The sequence below is a fragment of the Entelurus aequoreus genome, linkage group LG14 (assembly GCF_033978785.1).
Source record: "Entelurus aequoreus isolate RoL-2023_Sb linkage group LG14, RoL_Eaeq_v1.1, whole genome shotgun sequence".
Lineage (NCBI taxonomy): Eukaryota > Metazoa > Chordata > Actinopteri > Syngnathiformes > Syngnathidae > Entelurus > Entelurus aequoreus.
The window spans coordinates 13,862,570-13,878,914 of NC_084744.1; the positions used below are offsets into that span (position 1 = coordinate 13,862,570).

At 40.3% G+C, this 16,345-nt stretch overlaps 1 protein-coding gene across 7 annotated transcripts in view; it reads right to left on the reverse strand.

Moving 5' to 3' along the window:
- Positions 1 to 2,153: 2,153 nt before the first annotated feature.
- Positions 2,154 to 16,345, reverse strand: part of myo16 (myosin XVI) — a 375,845-nt gene continuing 361,653 nt past the window's right edge. For 6 of the 7 annotated variants that reach the window (XM_062069026.1, XM_062069027.1, XM_062069029.1 and 3 more), the window contains one exon: positions 2,154 to 3,572. In XM_062069026.1, the coding sequence (XP_061925010.1) occupies positions 3,405 to 3,572 (168 nt within the window). In that variant the 3' untranslated portion in view covers positions 2,154 to 3,404. Of the gene's footprint in view, positions 3,573 to 16,193; positions 16,281 to 16,345 lie in introns of all 7 variants that reach the window. The other variant, XM_062069031.1, reaches the window with a different exon arrangement.

Consider the following 16,345-nt stretch of genomic DNA (forward strand, 5'->3'; position numbering starts at 1 on the left):
TTAAGTCGGGGTCCACGTTAATCAATTCATGGTAAGTTTGACACCCCTAGCTAACATTTATGAAATGTTTTAAAAAGTGAAGAGACTCACCTCCCAGGCACAGATGGCGTTCTCCATCTGCCTCTGATTGTGAATGTCTAAATATGAATTATGATTTTTTTTTTTTTTTACAGAAGAAAAACCAAACAACTGACTAGCACTGACAGTTGTGCTTTATTGCTGTACAATAAGTATTTATAAAACATTGGATTTACAATCTCTTCTCTTTATTTGCACAAACACATGAATGCAATATGTACAAACCCAAAATAAAAATAAGAAAAAAAAAAGGCAGTGAGCGATCCCTTTTTATGTGCTAAAATAATAGTGTACATGAAGTGGGTGGGGCACAATACTGCAGTCATCGTGAAGCTGCAAGGAGCACGGGTAGATTCCTGATGCACGACAACAACAACAACAACATACTATATCTGGCAGCAGCTGTTAGCCCCGGACACACAACAGTGTTGTGTGGAGCGTCTCGGGAGGAAGGGAGGGAGGTCAGGTGTTTGTCAGTGGATGACGAGGCATGACACAGCGCGATGATTCACAGAGTGATGGGAAGCAGGCGGTCATGGATAACGTCTGGAACGTTATCTCTTAACATACGGACACGGAAACAACACCCATTACTGACCTAATTGTTGTTAGGAATGCTTCTTTTCTCCACTAAGCAGGACATTTTGGTATGATGCATCCATCTGGCTTCTTCTCAAGAGACAATAAAGTACACCCACGTTTCTTCTCCTACAGTAGAGTAGTCAAGTGTCCAGCTCGTAAAGCAGTATGGATTTACTACCCACTGAAAAGGACACACAACCGTATAGGGTCAAACATGATAGTGGGGCTGCACGAGTGCTGCTGGCACTGGGGAGCTGTGGTTTATTGAGGCAAACATACATTCCAACATGGCCTTCTGAAGCAGGGCAAGATCCATTTCCATTCCGTTTTTTTTTTTTAGTCCAAACACACAACTAAGAAGTCAAGGGAATCACTGAGGAACCTAAGGGTGAAAGTGATGGACCTAGCTTTAAAACGGTTTTAAAAGAGTACAGTATAATAAAAGGACCTTTTATTACTTTTGTCATCCAGTCCACCAAAGAACACCGAACAAGTCAATAGCAACAGCGGAATAAAATGTTTGGTCGAGGCAGAAATGGACTGCTTCCTGGTAGAGTATTAATGCGTCGTCATGCACAGACTTCGACCGCGATCAATCCCGTGATGGTATTGTCGATTGGTGAAGCAGAATCAATCACACACATTGAGGGTGATCGGGGTGGTAAAGAGAAATCAATTCAAAGCATTGATACTCTGCTTACAATGATTTGCCCATCGCCGGTTAGCCAGGAAACGCCAGGTTCATCACGGCGGTGGTACTGCTCTGTGTCTTTGGAACCAGTCAGACGAAGGGAGGCGTGAAATATGAATGATTAAATACAGTATAAAGATTTAATTGCCATAAAAACAAAGTATTCACATTTTAAAATAAACCTCTGTCATTGCATCGAACCCAAGACATTCTTCTATCTCAGACAGCGTGGATTCATCTCTGCGCTTCAGCAGTCACTATTTACACAGCGGTTACCGTGGAAACACCCGTACAGCTGCTTTCAGCCATTAGGAGGTCAAACACCAAAGGGTGGGGGGGGGGTTCAAGAGATACACGGGTCGTGGGTGCAAGTCCAGACACACCAACGGTGGAGGATTCTGTACAAACACAGAGATCATCTTCATTTTTGAAACTTTCAAGAACAGTTTACGGAATCCTCGCTGAGCCACAGGAGCAGCTTTGATCAAGTCTTTTGAAGACCGCGAGGAAAGGGAGGTGTGGCAGAACTGTTGTGACGCTTTGGCACTGACTTTCAAACGGACAGCTTCATGTTTGTAGATGTTATTGGTCGGATTACTGGAAAGGTTAAGTGCAGTAGTTTGCGTACATAAGTCTTCCTAAAGGCTAAGGCAGTAGAGGTTACCAAAGTGTTGGTCGACATTTTGTTTAACCTGAACAGTTCCTGGTACTTGGGGTGGTTTTTTTTAGTCGGATCTTAATTCCACAGGAAAGGTAAGTGCCATAGTTTGTGTGCAGAAGGCTGTTGGCCATAGGAGTCGAGAGGAATGCACCTTGGGATGTAGCTGAGGGTAGCGTGTTATGTTGTGCCTGAAACGTTTCTGGTCGCAGATTTTTTTTTGTTGGATGTCCGTTTCACCAGAAAGTTAAGAGCAGCAGTTTCCATCCGTAGGTCTTCCACAGGGACTGTTGGTAACAGAAGTCAGGAGGAAACACCTTGGGATGTTACTGAGGGTAACTGAAAGATCCGTGGTGGTTTTGTTGCTGAAGATGAAGAAGTACCTAGAGCGTTGGTCTACCACCTCGGTCACTGATAAGTTTGAAGTACTTGGAGTGTGTGTGTTTTCTGTCTGATCACCAGCATCCAGATGTCTCACTTAAAGGGTGTTGGTAACAGAAGTCAAGACGAACACACCTTGGGATGTTACTTAAGGTAGTCGGATCTGATGACGAAGAAGTACCAAGAGCGTTGGACTACCATCCCTGTCACTGATAAGTATTAAGTACCTAGAAGGTGTGTTCTCTGTCCAATCTTCAGCATCCAGAAGTCTTCCTCAAAGGCTGGTAGTAGGCAGAGTTGAGAAAAATGCACTTTGGGAGGTTAGCCTGATCTGCGGTTGTTGTTTTTTTCTAAAGACGTAACACAAACCAGCGCTTCAGTGCTGGAACTGTGAATGGTTTATGGTAAGTGGCATTAGGCAGATGGGAGAGAACTGCATTTTGTGATAGTACTGAGTTTAGCGGGATCTGTGGTTGTTTTGTGGTTGAAGATGTAGAACAAACAACGTTGTCGGTGTTGGAGCCGAGTACCTGGAAAGCTTCTGATACTTAGAGCGTGTTTTTTTGTTGGCTCTCTTCTTTACCACAAAGGTAAGTACGGTAGTTTGCGTCCAAAGGTTTTCCTCAAAGGATGGAGGCAACAGGAAACAAGAGGGATGCACCTTGGGATGTTACTGAGGTACCTCTGTGTTGGAACGGTTTACCTGAAACGTTTCTGGTAGCTGGAGTGTGTTAAGAAGTCTGTTGACTTGTAAACGTCAGTCGCAGGAAAGCACATCAAGTATAATCAGCACCAGCTTTTCTCTTCTTTTTAGACCTTGCAACTCTAACCCAGCTATGCCATCCTTTTAAATAAATATTCATGTACTGTACATGATGTCCCTGGGAATTTGCTTTCCAGTCACAAAGTGCTTCATGGTTGGCAGGGTGAAGGCGACCCCAAGGCCCCATCAGGTCTGCGACCGTGAAATACGACATTTGAGGTTTATGCAGCTCGAAACATTCCGTCCTAAGGTCACGGGGAAGTCTTCCTGCTGGACCAGAGCAGCGTGGGGGGCAAGGGCGGAGTCTGAGGCGGGCGTTGCTTCCAGTGGCCCCGCCCCTCACACTGCGCTTGCCGCCAGCGCAGAAGCTCCCGCAGCGTGGTGGTGTCCCCCTTGGAAAGACATGCCCTCTGGAACGCCTGATTTGGACAGAAGATGAAAAGGGGTCACGTTCTGACTGGCGAGCTCAACACAGTGGAACCTTGAAAGCGCGGTTTGACCAAATCTCAAGAAACTCTGAAAAGACTACCTCCACAAATGTATGTCTGTGGTGCGCGGTAATGCCAACCTCAGAAGGGTACCAATAATCGCAAAGAAGAAATATGTCTTTGGTTGCTAGTTTGTCAGAAATGTCAACAACATTCTAAAAGGGCTGTTATAAATACTGAAAGTAAATTAGCGGTTTAATCATGAGATGTAAACTTTAGTGGAGTCTGTTTGCTGCTAGTCAGAAATGTTGGTTTACCATCTACAGTCGTGTTAGCTAGCTGATATGACGGAGGATTTTAAAGTAAAAACATTTTAATATGGCTAATGTAAATTCTGAAACTAGATTAGTTGCCTAATCGTTAATTAAATGTAATAAATTGCAGTGAAGTCTGTTTGCTGCTAGTCTGACATCGTAGTCTAATTGCTACAGCCGCGTAAGATAGCTTGTATGACGAGCAATTAAAAAAACAATGGCAGAATTTACGATTTCAGATTGAATACCTGTTAAAACTGAGGTTTCATTACTATGAAAATCAATAATGCTTGGTTTCCGAGGGTTATCCACCCCTTGGCACTTAGCCCTTCCCCTTACCTCGGCTCGCATGAATGTGTAAAATCAAAGGCGAAGGGCTGAGACAAGGGGAAAGGAGAAGAATTGGGATTCAGCCTAAGAGCGTAGAAAGCGTATTATCGTTTTGAATATTGATTTGAAAAATTGGTAGAAATCGTAAACTAGAATAGCACGGTGTTATTTACCAATACCGTATTTCCTTGAATAGCCGCAGGGGCGTTAATTAATTTAAAACCTCCTGTCACACCTGCGTTTACCGGAAACCGGCGGGATGGCCGTGCATGCGGTAATTATTTTAAAACCTCTTCTCACTCCGGCGTTTACCAAAAGGAATCCATAAAATTTAGGCGTGCGCTTTGAGTGTGATGTAAGCATACCATCATGAAAAGCACATTTAATTAAAAAAACGTTATTATGGTCTTACCTGTACTTATAAATGGAGTCCATTTGCAGCTCCTTCTGACCAAAAGCATCGATAACTTGTTTATAGAAGTCTTCCTTATTTTCTTTCTTCAGTTTTAAAAGTCTCTGTTTCGATGGAGATATTCCTTTAATTATTACCTCCTGCTTCGATTGAAAGTCCAGTTTAGAAAACTGTTTTATTTTAGATACCGGTATGTAATCCTTGTTAAAAGGAAGAAAAAAAAATCTCTTGCTGCGTGTGTTCACTTCTTCTGCAGTACCGGAAGTCGCAAGAAGGATCACTAGCGCGGCAGCGCCCTCTACCACCAGGAGGCGGGAGTGATTTAATGACTTATACAGTATTTCACACACGCAGCTACGGTATATTAATACAACATAGCTGCTTACTGTTCTCTTTAACATACTGTACCGGTATTCAATAGCTTGGACCTTAAATCCTACTGAATAGCTCTTTATCTTTTTTCCTTTGTGCGATTGCAAACTACTGAGAGCAGCTTCCTCCATTTTGAAAATGAGGACAGATGCGTCACTCGTGACGTAACGAATTTGACCCGGTGGAAGTTCTAGACATATGTTAAATATTTTGCGAAACGAGTTTGACCCGGCGAAAATTATAGACATGCGATAATAAAATTAATATTTTGCGAAACGAATTTGATCCAGCTTCAATAATAAACCGGCGATAAGGCCAAGCATGCGTTAATTATTTTGAGGAACGAGTTTGACCCGGCAGTAATTCTAGACGTGCGAATACTATATTCCCTGCGCCAATTCAAGGAAATACGGTATGTGTACTTGTCTTTCAAGCTAAAGGGTAAAACACACGTTTTGGCATTTTCATGTTTTGTATATTCATTTAAAAAAAACTTGTGGAAATGGGAAACTAGAATTGTAGTTATTAAAACGTTGAGGGATGCAGTGCAAAAAGAAAATAACATACTGACTAGTGTTGTCCCGATACCAATATTTTGGTACCGGTATCAAAATTATTTCGATACTTTTCGGTACTTTTCTAAAAAAAAGGGGACCACAAGAAATTGCCTTAGCTTTATTTTAACAAAAAATATTACAGTACATTAAACATATGTTTGTTATTGCAAGTTTGTCCTTAAATAAAATAGTGAACATACAAGACAACTTGTCTTTTAGTAGTAAGTAAGCAAACAAAGGCTCCTAATTTAGCTGCTGACGTATGCAGAAACATATTGTGTCTTTTTCCATTCTATTATTTTGTCCACATTATTAAGGACAAGTGGTAGAAAATTAATTGTTAATCTACTTGTTCATTTACTGTTAATATCTGCTTAATTTCTCCTTTAAAATGTTCGATCTACACTTCTGTTAAAATGTAATAATCATCTATTCTTCTCTTGTTTACATTAGTTTTGGATGATACCACAAATTTGGGTATCAATCCGATACCAAGTCGTTACAGGATCATACATTGGTCATATTCAAAGTTCTCATGTGTCCAGGGACAAATATTTCCTGACTTTATTAACATAATATACATTTTTTAAAAAAAGAAAGATGTTGTGATGCCAAAAAATATCGACGTAATCATAGTTGTATCGACGGTACTTTTCAGAGGCGGTAATGTACAGAATATGATTAATTGGTATCGCGGTACTAGACTAATACCGATATACCGTACAACCCTAATACTGACAGTGGCTAACTTCGGTGTTCTACTAAAATTATACTTTTTTTACTTTATTAAAATGCAGTTGCTGGATGACAACGCAAACAGAAAAACACTTCTTTTCACACTAAAAATGTTACAATCTTAATTGAAACATTGCCTGTTCATTAACAAAGCTTCATGATGACAGTTTGTCCTTAGAACAAATTCATGCAGTTTTCCATTATTTCCAACGGGAAAATGTGCAGAAATGCCAACAAAGCTGAGGTTGAACTACGTCCCGACTTTCAAGGTTCCACAGTAATTGCATTCTGGTGATGGATCAATGAGGAGCTGAAAAGATCAGACAATGATTTGGAGGATGAGGAAGCAGCGTGGATGACAAGCAGACTGGGAGGTTTCGATGCAGGCAGATCAAATAAAATAAATGGAGCAAAGAGATTGAGCACATGTGTCACACTTTGATCAGGCAGCCATTAGAGACCGACGCCTACCATACGGGAAAATTAGGACAGTGCCATCACTTACAAAATTAGATGGAGATGAATCTACAGCCGTCTCCCGAGACGGTCACAGCGAAATTCCCTCTCTGATTGACAGCTCTAGTAGCAACTCATCTACAGTTCCTAGATCTGTGCACCCTCCACGGATCATCACCTCAAAGGCGGTCACGTGTGTTACAGTAGGGGTCGTTCAGCGGGGAAGATTCTTAGAGTCCAACATCAGTCATCCGCGAGGCGACATGCAGGTAAATCAATCAGACAGCCATTCCAATCTGCATCAGTCGGTAACTCCAGAAACAGGACGGAGCGCAGATGATTGGTAGCGTAGGAACAGGGGATCTAAAAGGCTGCTAGAAGGTTCTAATCTGTGTTCTTTTATAGAAGGGCGGGTCACCTGGTGGCCCATAGGCTACCAAAATATTTCACTGATGGTGTTTAATGATGTTTTTACACGGGGGACGCGAGGCACGTCAGGACTTGGAGCTGGCCGACTAGATACCGCTGCCAGAAATTGAACGCCTTGCCCCAGAGATGCAGCCCTCTTCTGGCAAATACGATTCTTCCACAAGTTCACACAGGGAAATGTTACGACTTTTACGTCCTCAATTTAATTTGTTTTCTGAGGGCTGAGGAACTCACCTGACAATCCAATCCAATCTTTTTTATTTGTTTATCAGAATGGTTTAGTCCAGGGGTGCTCACACTTTTTCTGCAGGCGAGCTACTTTTCAATTGATCAAGTCGCAGGGATCTACCTCATTCATATATATAATTTATATTTACTTATTTATGAAATATATGTTTTTGTTAACAATTTAAAGGTGTTTAATGATAATGCAAGCATGTTTAACACATATAGTTAATATTGTTAATAAATTAAAGGTGTTTAATAATACAAGAATGTTTAATACATATAGTTAATATTGTTAACAAGTTAAAGGTGTTTAAAGATAATGCAAGCATGTCTAACACAGTTAATATTGTTAACAAGTTAAAGGTGTTTAACGATAATGCAAGCATGTCTAACACAGTTAATATTGTTAACAAGTTAAAGGTGTTTAAAGATAATGCAAGCATGTCTAACACAGTTAATATTGTTAACAAGTTAAAGGTGTTTAAAGATAATGCAAGCATGTCTAACACAGTTAATATTGTTAACAAGTTAAAGGTGTTTAACGATAATGCAAGCATGTCTAACACAGTTAATATTGTTAACAAGTTAAAGGTGTTTAAAGATAATGCAAGCATGTCTAACACAGTTAATATTGTTAACAAGTTAAAGGTGTTTAAAGATAATACAAGCATGTTTAATACATATAGTTAACAAGTTAAAGGTGTTTAACGATAATGCAAGCATGTCTAACACAGTTAATATTGTTAACAAGTTAAAGGTGTTTAAAGATAATACAAGCATGTTTAATACATATAGTTAATAAGTTAAAGGTGTTTAACGATAATGCAAGCATGTCTAACACAGTTAATATTGTTAACAAGTTAAAGGTGTTTAAAGATAATACAAGCATGTTTAATACATATAGTTAACAAGTTAAAGGTGTTTAAAGATAATGCAAGCATGTCTAACACAGTTAATATTGTTAACAAGTTAAAGGTGTTTAACGACAATGCAAGCATGTCTAACACAGTTAATATTGTTAACAAGTTAAAGGTGTTTAACGATAATGCAAGCATGTCTAACACAGTTAATATTGTTAACAAGTTAAAGGTGTTTAAAGATAATGCAAGCATGTCTAACACAGTTAATATTGTTAACAAGTTAAAGGTGTTTAACGATAATGCAAGCATGTCTAACACAGTTAATATTGTTAACAAGTTAAAGGTGTTTAAAGATAATACAAGCATGTTTAATACATATAGTTAATAAGTTAAAGGTGTTTAAAGATAATGCAAGCATGTTTAACACATATAGATTCCTTTCTTTCATGAAGACAAGAATATAAGTCGGTGTATTACCTGATTCTGATGACTTGCTTTGATAGGAATCAGACAGTGGTGCTGATAACGTCCGCATTTTCAAATGGAGGAGAAAAAAAGTCCTCCTTTCTGTCCAATACCACATGAAAGTGGTTGCTTTTTGGCATCTTATTTGTCCAACTTCCGTACTCCTTTGTATACACTTTACAAGAAATACATTGGCGGCAAACTCCGTAGCTTGCTAGCTTGTGCACGCCAGCTTTCTGAGCCTCTTATTTTGTTAGTGCAGGCAGGATGAAGCAGCGCTTTTATTGTGCAACTGTGCAGTCGGTCTTTGGAGTTTTGACGACAAGTACGGCGCCAGAGTCTGTTGACATAAAAAGTGTTTCTCGCCTTCCGGTCGGTAATTTTTTCTTAATGAGCTGGCAGCAGCCAGCGTCATCTCAGAAGACCCTCGGGTGCCGTGAATGTCAATCAAGTGACGAAAGTGACGTCATAGTGAAGATTTATGATCGCTCATTTTTAGGACTATTTTTCTAATGCCTGGCTGGCGATCGACTGACACACCCTCCGTGATCGACCGGTAGCTCGCAATCGACGTAATGAGCACCCCTGGTTTAGTCCTTTGAGGTGGAAAAATGATATTTCTGTTTCGTTACCTTCAATGAATGACTGTATTCCTTTCGTGAGTACCTTTTAAAGAACTTTCACCGTATCTGTGTTAGGGCAGGGGTGTCAAACTCATTTCAGATCGGGGGCCACATGGAGAAAAATCTACTCCCAAGTGGGCCGGGCTGGTAAAATCTCGGCACGAGAACTTAAAAATAAAGACAACTTCAGATTGTTTTCTTTGTTTAAACATAGAACAAGCACATTCTGAAAATGTACAAATCATAATGTTGTTAGTTTTTTTTAAATTTACATGTTGCGCTTAATAGTATTATATCTTTGTCTATCAAGATAAAATAATAATATCAAAATCACGCCACAGATTCGATTGATCGTCGACTATGATCAAAATCTAAAGATTCAGATTCAACAATGAAACTGCTTAGTTGAAGAAATCCCTAGAAATGAGTCTGTACCTTCTGGGCAAAAAAGTTCCATTTTCGAATTCTACCTTTCTCTTCCAGCACTAGATGGATTTATTTTGACGTTGTTTCCGATAAATCTGCGTCCTCTCGTTCCACCTGGGTCGGTGACAACGTCTCACATCTTTAAAAATTTTTTGGACCTGTTTCAACATTTTAGAGTCACCATGTTTAGCGCCTGCAACGCACAGATAGGATTGTGTTATGTTCTGTTAGTTTGACTTCCTCAGTTCTGTGTTCAGCACCCCTGGGTCTGTTTTAGTTGCTATGACTGCAGATTAAGTTCACCTGCCTCTGATTAATGTTCGGGACGCTCACCTGCTCCTGGGCACTAATCAGAGAGCTATTTATTCCCGTTTCTCGCCACAATCAGTCTGGCTTCCTTGTTTGCATGACACAACGTTTTCTACTTGCTTCCATGCAACCCGTACGCTAAGTATTTTTCTACGATCTTTGATTCCTGTCCCTGTGCTAAGCTTCGCCATAGCTCTCACGCTAGTGGTGGGTTGATGAGGCCTCATGACGCGTTTCGACACATTGCAAAACAGTATTGATACTGTGTCGATACTGTGTCACTAAATACTGACATCTGCTGGACATTAAAAATCCCTACAGGCAACCTATGGACCGACTCAACTGACACTGATTTTATGACCTAGTATATACAATAATATAAACCAAGTCATTGTATTTCATTTAGGATTATTTCATATCTTCATTTAAATAAAAATATATTTTTATCTTTTTTAGATACAGTCAATAAATAATGTGAACATGTATCGTGACTAGGATGGTGGAAGGTAACCAGCAACCCTCCGATTGCTGGCACGGCCACTCTACCAACTTCGCCACACCGTCATTCCTGTACCTTTCTCTAGTAACAGTAGTGATGGGTCCGGCAACACAGATGCATCGGCGCATGCGTCGAGCTCATAGAGCGAAACCCTGTGTCGGTGCGCGTATCGCTTTTAGAAAGTCACGTGACCGATCATGAGCTGCATTGGTCACGTGACCGATACGCGAACTGTATCGCACTGACGCCTCCTCTATGCCCTGTGAGCAACGTTCCCTCTAAGGTGCGCGCCTGCGCAATTGCGCGGTGCTCAAGCGTGCTCCGCGCACACCGTGCGCCGCACAGCAAATATATGCCGTGCACCAAATCAAACCCATCGGAATTCTAAACAAAATAAACAAATTTATTCTGTCTAATTTTGAAATGCAACTTTAAGTGACAGTGACAACAAGCGGCCCTAACGGTGTTCGTCAACAACACTCATTGCGCCGCTTCCTAATAAACACAGTTTGGCGCGCAGGCGTCAGTGCGATACAGCTCGTGTTCGGTCACGTGACTTTCTAAAAGCGATACGTGCACCGACACTGGGTATCGCTCTATGAGCTCGACGCATGCGCCGATGCATCGGTGTTGCCGGACCCATCACTATCTCACGCTATCGGTCTTTTGTATTTTTGCATGATTTCATGGACAATAAACCATTGCCTGACCTGCACGTCGCCTCTGGAGTTCCTGCCGCATCTTGGGAGAACGACCCCCACAGTAAAATGTAACAGATTGGTTGAGTAGAATAATGTAAGGCGGTTTAACCTGCATGCAATTGGTCAGTGGGTTTTATGATCTGGTCAACCAGTACCGTAAAGTCTATGAAAGCTGCGCCAATCAAAATAAAAGCGCTCCATCAAAACTTTAAATACTGAAATCATTTCTTGACAGTAGGTCCAGGTCTGTATAGGACTTGTGTTATCTTGGCAATTGGTCCCTAAAAACAGCAAGGTTCTCCTGTCCCGGGAAATATCTTTGACCATAATGCTTTATAGTCCATAAGGACTTTAGACTTTCGACAAGAACAAGAAAGTTTGATCATATTACGCCTATACTGGCTCACCTGCACTGGCTTCCTGTGCACTTAAGATGCAACTTCAAGGTTTTACTACTTACGTATAAAATACTACACGGTCAAGCTCCATCCTATCTTGCTGATTGTATTGTACCATATGTCCCGGCAAGAAATCTGCGTTCAAAGAACTCCGGCTTATTAGTGATTCCTAGAGCCCAAAAAAAGTATTCGGGCTATAGAGCGTTTTCTATTCGGGCTCCAGTACTCTGGAATGCCCTCCCGGTAACAGTTAGAGATGCTACCTCAGTAGAAGCATTTCAGTCCCATCTTAAAACTCATTTGTATACTCTGGCCTTTAAATAGACCCTCCTTTTAGACCAGTTGATCTGCCGTCTCTTTTCTGCTCTGCCCCCATCTCCTTCCACAGATGACGCGTTAGCTGTTCAAAGTCGGGATCTGTGCATCAGTTGAGGACGTCTCTGCGCTGCTGACCTGTCTCCACCCAAGACGATCTCCGGCTCGCCCCACTATGGACTGGACTCTCACACTATGATCTAGATCCACTCGATGTCCATTGCACCGGTCACCCGCAAGGTTTGTCATTGTAATACCATTGAGTTGAGTTTTTTCTTGCCCTGATGTGGGATCTTAGCCGAGGATGTCGTTGTGGCTTGTGCAGCCCTTTGAGACACTGGTGATTTAGGTCTATATAAATAAACTTTGATTGATTGATTGACATAAATGAGATTTCAAGTGAATCTAACACCAAGATCAACTTAGTTGAACGTCTCTAAAACGTTTTGGAGACTTCTTGCTTGTATTTATTCTGTATTTGTGTACCACGCAAAAACCTAGAACATACACACAGCATAGTAGGAAAAGCAAAAATAAATAATCATAACAACTTCACTCCCAGTGCATAAGTTAGAGAGGAAAAGCCTGTTAGCCCTCTGATGTCGCTCGATAAAGCCGACATGCCTCAAAGTTTGTGTCCCTGTTTAACCCCAGAAAGTGAGGTCACGGCTCAGCCTGGTCGAGTTGTTCCACTCCACATTTGGAAAACCAAGACGTCTTCCGCACAGAGGGATCAGAAGAAGGAATATCAAACACAGCTGCCATCAAACAGGGAGTCGTCTCCATAAGTCACTCTAATTAATGATGGCTGCATCATATACTGTTCAGCTGGGGGGGTCCAACGTTTTTGCCTGCAAGGGCCAAAGTTAAAATGTGCCAATGGTTCATGGGCCAAACAAAGTGATTTTAAGCGTACAGCTGCACAACAAGTGAATCGTTTAATTGCAGCCCGCCATTATTTAAAGTAGTGTAGATCACGTTCGACCGATGGCAACTTGTTAGCCTTGCAGACATACTGTCAGTGATTGTGTGAGCTTAAAAAAATATGAAAATGTTTTAGTGTTGTCCCGATACCAATATATTATTTTCTAATTAAAGGGGACCACAAAAAATGGCATTATTGGCTTTATTTTAACAAAAAAATCTTAGGGTACATTAAACATATGCTTCTTATTGCAAGTTTGTCCTTAAATAAAATAGTAATCATACTAGACAACTAGTCTTTTAGTAGTAAGTAATCAAACAAAGGCTCCTAATTTAGCTGCTGACATATGCAGTAACATATTGTGTCATTTTCCATTCTATTATTTTGTCAAAATTATTAAGGACAAGTGGTAGAAATGAATTATTAAACTTCTTGTTCATTTACTGTTAATATCTGCTTACTTTCTCTTTTAACATGGTCTATCTACACTTCTGTTAAAATGTAATAATCACTTGTTCTTCTGTTTAATACTTTACATTAGTTTTGGATGATACCACAACTTTGGGTATCAATCCGATACCAAGTCGTTACAGGATCATACATTGGTCATATTTATTCAAAGTCCTCATGTGTCCAGGGACATATTTCCTGAGTTTATAAACATATTATACATTAAAAAAAAACGAAAGAAGATGTTGTGATGCCAAATAATATCCATGTAATCATAGTAGTATCGACTAGATACGCTACTGTACTTGGTATTATTACAGTGGATGTCAGGTGTAGATCCACCAATGGCGTTTGTTTACATTTTGACGCCGGTGAGCTACGATGTGTAGTGAAGCATGTTTAGATATTCCTCGTCCTGCAGGGATGATACTTGTAAGAAACGTACTTTATTTGTCGCCATGGAGACCAGGATTAGTGATTTAGAAGTAGCTAAAACACTGCAGACTGGTGCTGGACTTTAGCCGCTAGCTATCTAGCCATTTCTTAAAGCACCTCTTCCTAAAGGCGTTTCAGTGTTATAACTTCACCTTTAACTTTAGTTTTTAAACCAAAATGCGTCCATTCTCCCTTTTCTGTCTACAAACTGTGTCTGCTTGTAAGTACTCTGTGATTGTGCGCTGCCGAACATGCTCGTCTGCTCGTAAACCAGCAATGTCACGACGTGACGACAACGGGAGCGTATAGTACCGAATATGATTAATATAAGTATGATTAATTAGTATCGCGGTACTATACTAATACCGGTATAAAGTACAACCCTTTTTTAGTATTGACATTGCGGGCCAAAAGAAACAACTTGGCGGGCTGGACTGGGCCCGCGGGTCCCACTTTGGCACCACTGCTGTATAGTATATCCAGAAACAATAATACCTACTACTCTACTTAACCTATAAATATTTAACTACTTTGAGATTTGGTGTTTTTGTACCATTTTAGGGCCGTTTATTCGGAATGGAATTGTTTATAATATCTCCAAAAGACATTTCTTAGACCCTTACTGAGCTCCTTGGATGCTCTTGTTGTTCAGAGTCTCCATGCATTCAATAAATGTTGTCAATCAAAGTATTTTAAGAGAAACTAGCAGCTACAATCAACTATGATCGCTAACTAGACATTAGGGTTGTACGGTATACCGGTATTAATATAGTACCGCGATACCCTGTACATCAGAGAATAGATTTCAAAATCCTCCTGCTCACATATAAATCACTACATGGTCTAGGGCCCAAGTATATCACTGATATGCTCCCACTATATACGCCCTCTAGATCACTAAGATCTTCTGAGACCAATCTGTTAGCGGTTCCAAGAGTAAACTCAAATCAAGGGAGATCATCATTCAGTCACTATGCAACACATAGCTGGAATAAACTTCCTGAAGATGTCAGACTCTCCCCAACTCTCACTACTTTTAAAACTAGACTGAAGACTTTTATGTTCACCTTAGCTTTCAGCTGAATCTTTTGATCTTTTGGCTTTTAACGTCTGCGCTGTTTTTGTTTTTATTGTCTGCATTTTAATTTTGCTTTTATTTTCTTTCATTTCACTTTGTTGTCTGTGAAGCACTTTGAGTCTGCCTTGTGTATGAAAAGCGCTATACAAATAAAGTTGCCTTGCCTTGCCTAATGAATCATATAAACTCTCCCCCATTTACCCTCATTTGCGCCAAAGGGTTGTTTCTTTCTGTTATTAATATTTCTGGTTCCTACATTATATATAAATATAGATCAATGCAGTCTGCAGGGATACAGTCCTTAAGCACACATGATTGTATTTTTTAATGACAAAAAAATTAAAATAAAACAAAAATATTCGTTTGTTATTTTTTTTTAATGTTATTGCATATGGCAGCAGCTAAATTAGGAGCCTTTGTTTGCTTACCGTATTTTCCGCACTATAAGGCGCACCAGATTATAAGGCGCACCTTCAATGAATGGCCTATTTTAAAACTTTGTTCATATATAAGGCGCACCGCATTATAAGGCGCATAGAATCGATGCTACAGTAGAGGCTGGGGTTACGTTATGCATCCCGTAGTTGCGAGACCTGTTGTGGCTCAATTTTGGTCCATATATAAGGCGCACCGGATTATAAGGCGCACTGTCAGCTTTTGAGAAAATTGGAGGTTTTTAGGTGCGCCTTATAGTGCGCTAAATACGGTACTTACTACTAAAAGACAAATTGTCTTGTATGCTCACTATTTTATTTAAGGACAAACTTGCAATAAGAAACATATGTTTAATGTACCATAAGATTTTTTTGTCAAAATAAAGCCAATAATGCAATTTTTGTGGTCCCCTTTATTTAGAAAAGTATCGAAAAGTATAGAAATAATTTTGGTACTGGTACCAAAATATTGGTATATATAACGTAACTACTAGACATTAATAGTGTTTAGCCTTGTCAAATTAAAACTGATTCTGGTAATCCTTTTTACAGGGATATTAGGTGAATGCATGAATACATATTTTTTATCTACACATGTGCTGCACACCACCAACATGAACACAAGCCAAAAGAGTTGAACAAACTGATTCAAAACAAAAAGTTCAAAACGTGGAATGCGGATAAGCAAGGAGACATATTGGTTCTGGAATCAGTTTCCAGAAGAATTTTCCACAAAAAAAAAGATGCAAACACTAAAGATGACTTGTGGGATTTACAGTATGAAGATCTCACACTGCGACAATGGATTCTGTGGAAGCACTATGACAGAATGCTATTTGGGATGGAGGACCATACACTCACCACATCCCTACATGGAGACCTGGGGCTTCCAGTAAGCCCCTAAAGGGCGGCCCCAGCTCCGAACGGGGAAAAGTTGAGATGAGCCCTCTGGAAGATAAAGGAGGCGGTGAGAGAGACTTAAGGGTGACGACATGCTGCCTCGTCATTTGCTT